Raw genomic sequence first — 5,384 nt, 5'->3', positions numbered from 1 at the left:
TGTTTTCAAAACCAAAACAAGGCTTCTTTGGGCTACTGTATAACCTCGAACTCAACACTATTCCTGACATTTTGAATTGAAAGCACTTCCTGGATGGGAAGCGAAACATCTTCAAACTTGGAAACCAAGTTCAGTGGATTGTTGTTTTTTTTTTTTTTTGGAAGTGAAAAAGAGGTTTTACGTATTTAAAGACAATCACTTCAAGTTCTGAACATTTCATAGATTGATTTACCTCTCAGGCTAGCATTTGCTTGAGGACATTCGTAGTTCAAATCAACATATATCCCAGATCACTTGAAAACATGTTTGCGCCTGCAGTATGCTTACCAGCACCGAATTGACCCAAACCGAAATATAATTCCATCATTTTCCATACCTTTATTGATATTTGTCTAAGGTTTTCCTTTTTTAAGGTTATTTTATGCCAAATAAATTCAGAATACAGTTAGGGGAGTTGGTATCCTTTACATTTTATATGATAAGTTCTGTAGGAATTTCTACAAAATGATCCGATGTAGGTCATGCAATTTAACAAACATATTTTAAGTGTTGGACTGCCATAATGGGAGCCATTAATAACTTTGACAATTGTCTTCTATAAAAGTTACAGTGGCTTGCAAAAAATATTCATCCCCTATGAACCTTTCAAATGTTGTCCCAGTAGAACCACAAAATTAAAAACATTTTATTGGAAGGTAATATGAAAAACCAACAGAGAGTTATATAAAACTGAAGTCTAAGAAAATTATAAATTTCTTTGTGCTTAAAAAAACAAAACAAAGGAACAGGGCATTGTACATGTATTTAGCCCTACTTAGTAAAAACTTAATGGAACCTTTGCTGCCATTGCAGCTGCAAGTCTTTTATAAGTATGCCTCAACCAGTTTTGCATATCTAGAGTCTAAAATGTTGGTCTTTCATTTTTGAAAAAATGCTCGAGCTAAGTTAGGTTGGATGGAGAGCATTTTGCCACTGATTCTCAGCTGAGTTTAGGGTCTTTCGTTTTGCCCCTCTTCCATAAAGACCACATTTATGCTGTGAACAACTTTTAAAAGCAGTCAAGTTGGAGTTAGTACCTCAAAAGAATTGGTGTAAGTCTACTGAGTCTAAGAGTTGATTTTGAAATTCAATTGAATTTGGTGTATTTAAATATCTGCGAATCACAATGTCATCAAAAGGCACCTTACAGACACATTTCAAATTGATCATCTGGACAGATAGGTTTAAAGTTTTCTATTTAAGAAAAAAAGCAGCTGACTGCATCAAGTCATTGACTTCGCAGGAAATGCTCCTCCTGGATGAGCATATGGATATTTGCTAGCATTGTGTTGTTGACTCTACAGCAGTCCCTGAAATGAATTTCCATTTCAGGATGATGGACTCAACAGTTCACTGAGATGTTCAAAGTTTGGGAAGTAGCCCAAGCCTGCCCTAAACCTCCACAACCTGATCCCTGACCTGCCTGTTTTTTCCACTCCAATATTCTCAAATCTATAAAATCTTCGCAAACTTTGACACAATCACAGAGCAGCTACACATCTACTAACTTTAGATTATACAAAGGTGGACTGTTGTTTGTGTTGGTCTTGCGTGTAGAATTCAAATAAAATACATTTTTCTGTTTTATAAGTACCAAAACTGGTGTGAATACTTTTGCAAGCCACTGTATAAACTGGTTTAATTCAGGTTTTATGTGTTTGCTCCTATACCTCCATAGAGTTAGAGATAAATGGGATTTTTTTGGGAGGAGTACCGCATGTATAGAGCTTTATCTAGAATTATGTCACTGTTTATGTATAACTAAATTAGTGTGGGACACTAATTAGCCTAAAGCTCATTTATAAAACAGTGTTTTTAGGAACTTCCTTGTTGTTGCCAAGCAACTATTTTTCCCCCAAACTTTAGAACTTCCGGTCCCCAAGGCTGCCGAGACCCCTGAGTCATAAATGTCCTCTTTCAGACAAGTCTTTTCAGAGGGTTGAGTCCTTTTTGACTGCAGTAAGCGTTGGAAACAGGATGTTGTGTTGAGCTTGAATAAAAGTCCTTGTGATATTTGTATAATTCAACCATCTAAACAATTCTTGAAGCTTACAATGTTTTGTTTTTTTTGTTTAAAAGAAAAAAAAAGGATGATGTTCACAGATAAATCAAGGATTAAAAAAAAAGGTGCTTATTAAATTTGCCTTTTATTTGACTGATAATTACAAAAACGTAGGCACCGTCCACCTGCATTTACAGACTGGATGTTAATTATCTGTGTACAGCCCTCTTTTCTAATGTAGTTCAAAACAGATTAATGCAAAACATCATTCTTTAAGTGTTAAAGAGAATGAAAAGCAGATAGCAAGTTTCTCACAGCTCACCACCATGTGATTGAAGTTGAAAATAAATCCAAAAAATATTTAAAACAAATGGTGATTTATGTGAAGTTGAATTTCTTCCCTAAATTAGCCTGAAACACACATACTGAGCCAATCAGATTCAAAGGCATTGACGTTCTCTCTTTGGAAGCATTTGAGCTTTTCTGATTTACTTCCTAAAATATTGTGGGGAAAAAAAACCCAAAACAAAACAAGAACAGTTTTTTTTACAACATATTCAGCACTTCAGAATGTTTGGCAGTTATGTTTTCTTTGCTTTCTGGTGTCTAAAGATAAAACAAAACAAAGAGGAGCTTCCTTTAGAATGAATCTTTGGACAGAGCGATGATGGTGAAACGGACCTCCTGAGGATCACGAGCCATGAAAATCTTACAAACTTCTACAGCGTCCTGGAACAGAAAGGACAATAAATAAAAGTCTCACTCTTATATAATGAACGTTCTCATGTAGAAGATGTTTTTAAAGATATTTGACAGTGTTTTACCTCAAGGAAGGTATCTTCGGTAGTTTTTCCATGGACAACAGGGAAAGGCTTCCGACCATCTGGGTATTAAAACAGTATAAATCTTTAAATTACCATCATGGCCATTGATCTATGCAAGTTTTGGTAGTTATTTTCTTATTTCTTCAGTTCTGCAAAGTTTTTAATTAAATTCCATGTTTTTTTTTTCTCTTTCCTCATTTGTAGTCCATAAAACCAGGAGGTCAGGGATTATTGCATAAAAGTTCCAAGAAAAACTCTAATCAACTAAAGGTAAAGTTTTATTTAATACATTTTTAGGAGCAGTGATTTAAGAGAATTACCCGGTACTGTGGAATATTTTCCGTTATGAGGATTTGAGTAAAACAAGCAGCTGGCAGAGGAGTTAACTTACCTAGTTCAAATAGTTGTCCTCCAACATTCACAAAAGCTATAAAATGCAGATTCACTTTCTCATCTAAACTTGGTGCCTGTGAGGAACAAGAAAGCTTCAGTTAAATTCAATGCAAATGAATTTGATGAAACAAGAAATGCTGAAGTATCAACAGACCTCAGTTTGTCCCTCCTGAGCGCTGGATTCATGTGTGACACGTATACTCTGCGAGACACAGGAAAACAAACAGTGTCTCAGTCATTTGAAGTGTCCTTTATTGTTTTAATGTTCATGCTCTCTTCATCTTGGTCCTACCTCGTCTTTTTCCAGAAATGTGGCTCTTTCCTCAGGGGTCATTTTTGCAGTTTGTTCAAGAAATTTCTTAAGGGGTGAATCGGGTTCTGGAAAGGAAATATTAAACTGTAAACTCTACAGAACTGCTCAATGTCAGAATGAGGTTAAATTGAAATTGTACTAAGCAGAACAACAGTCAGTATTTTTAATATGACACATGACTTTCCAGACTCAGCCTTGCAGAGTTCTGGGTCTTTTTAGTGATTTCTATAAAACACTAAGTTGGCCATGAAAACAAGCATATTGGCTCCTGTTTCTACAGCCGACAGAATCTTAGTTATTGTGTTTGTTGGCTTTTTAATACATACATTTTTGCCCTTATTCACAAACATTCCCAGATTTCTCTCAAAGAGCTTCTACCCTGGATGTTTAAGGATCAGAGCGAGTGATTCTAAGCAAGGAGGCAACAGACATTTTATATTCTAGTGAGGATGAGTGATTGACCCTGTTGAATGCTTGACAGTCTTCCAATAGCTGTTTTTGGTTGATACAGGAAAAATAGTTCAATAGTTTGGATATTTTGACTTGAAATTTCAATAACCTCATTATTGTTTGCTTCAGTAAAATACTGTATATTCCTTCTCAATATTCAAGCCTCGCATCAACAAAACCCACATTACTAATTATGTAATTCATCAGGTAATATTAAATGGGTCAGTTGTCTTCATATTTATTGTGGTTTACTTTTGTTCCATGTTTTATTTATATTACTTGAGCCTTTCCTAACATTCTACAAAATAAAATAATAAAAGAAGGTATAATTCCTGCTAACATAGTATCGGGTCAATATCGGTATCAGGCAATTCTCAAAGCTGCAATAACTATATTGTATCGGGACACCCCTAAAAATTAACAACATGTTTCGATATATTTTAGACGTCATCTGCGCTGAAGTTTTAATCCTGTTTAGTTGTCAGTTTAGGCCATTTCTACCATTTCTTAAAAAGCTAGTAGAAAGCTCCTGTCCGTCACTCTGTCCCTCCTCCTGTCCACCACTCCGCAAAAGAGAGCTTTTGGAACTTTTTTTTTCCAGGTAAAAACATATATATATATATATAACGTTTTAAAAAAGGAAAAATCATGAACAATAATTAAAATCTGTTGTCTTTGTAGATTTTCTCCATGATTGATAAAGCAGTTATTTAGTGTGGAAGTATATACACCATTATTGGTGAAGAATTAGTTGAATATTATTTTGCTATGGTATAACTACTCACATTTAGTTTGCAGTTCTAGTCAGTTTGTACACTTGTAAAGAACATCTACTTATGACATGTGGTTCTGTTGGCCAGACGATTGCCAAACTGCTTCCTCCGTTTGCCTCAAACGTCTCCGCTGACACTTTGAGGCCAACTAGTCCTCATTCCTAATGTGCTTTGTGAATAGCTTTTATCTTACCGAGGTAAAATTTTAAGAAGAATCTTAGAGTTTGGGAAATTTGAATATATTTTTTTAAAATTTACATCACCAAAACATACTTTTAGGTTTAGGGATACCTTGTGAATATGGGCCCCTGATGTAATTGTTAAATTCAAGCCCACTGAAGCAATACTTTTCTAAAACACCTTTCATTGCAATTACAGCGACCACTCCTTTGAGGCTGGTATCTTTATATCTGTTTAACTCTCCAGCAACTCTGTTCAGCTTCCCTTCCAGGCCATTATGCTATTATCACTGCTGTGTGACTGATATATCAGACAGGGTTTATACAGGAATGAGTAACTCTAATAAATGCTCTTTTAATGCTCTTAGAAATAATTAATGCCATCAACAAGTAACCATATATATATATATA

General features: G+C 35.1%; 1 protein-coding gene across 1 annotated transcript in view; it reads right to left on the bottom strand.

The window, feature by feature from the left end:
* Positions 1-2,160: 2,160 nt before the first annotated feature.
* uchl3 (ubiquitin C-terminal hydrolase L3) overlaps positions 2,161-5,384 on the bottom strand; it is a 6,990-nt gene continuing 3,766 nt past the window's right edge. The window contains exons 5-9 of the mRNA XM_015387668.1: positions 3,551-3,658; positions 3,413-3,460; positions 3,257-3,332; positions 2,866-2,924; positions 2,161-2,770 (exon numbers count right to left, since the gene is read on the bottom strand). Of these exons, the coding sequence (XP_015243154.1) occupies positions 2,681-2,770; positions 2,866-2,924; positions 3,257-3,332; positions 3,413-3,460; positions 3,551-3,658 (381 nt within the window). The 3' untranslated portion in view covers positions 2,161-2,680. The remainder of the gene's footprint in view (positions 2,771-2,865; positions 2,925-3,256; positions 3,333-3,412; positions 3,461-3,550; positions 3,659-5,384) is intronic.

Source organism: Cyprinodon variegatus, unplaced genomic scaffold (genome assembly GCF_000732505.1).
Source record: "Cyprinodon variegatus isolate N-32 unplaced genomic scaffold, C_variegatus-1.0 Scaffold401, whole genome shotgun sequence".
NCBI classification, from domain to species: domain Eukaryota; kingdom Metazoa; phylum Chordata; class Actinopteri; order Cyprinodontiformes; family Cyprinodontidae; genus Cyprinodon; species Cyprinodon variegatus.
The sequence above is the reverse complement of the archived record's forward strand: the minus strand, read 5'-3'. Positions and strand labels throughout refer to the sequence as shown.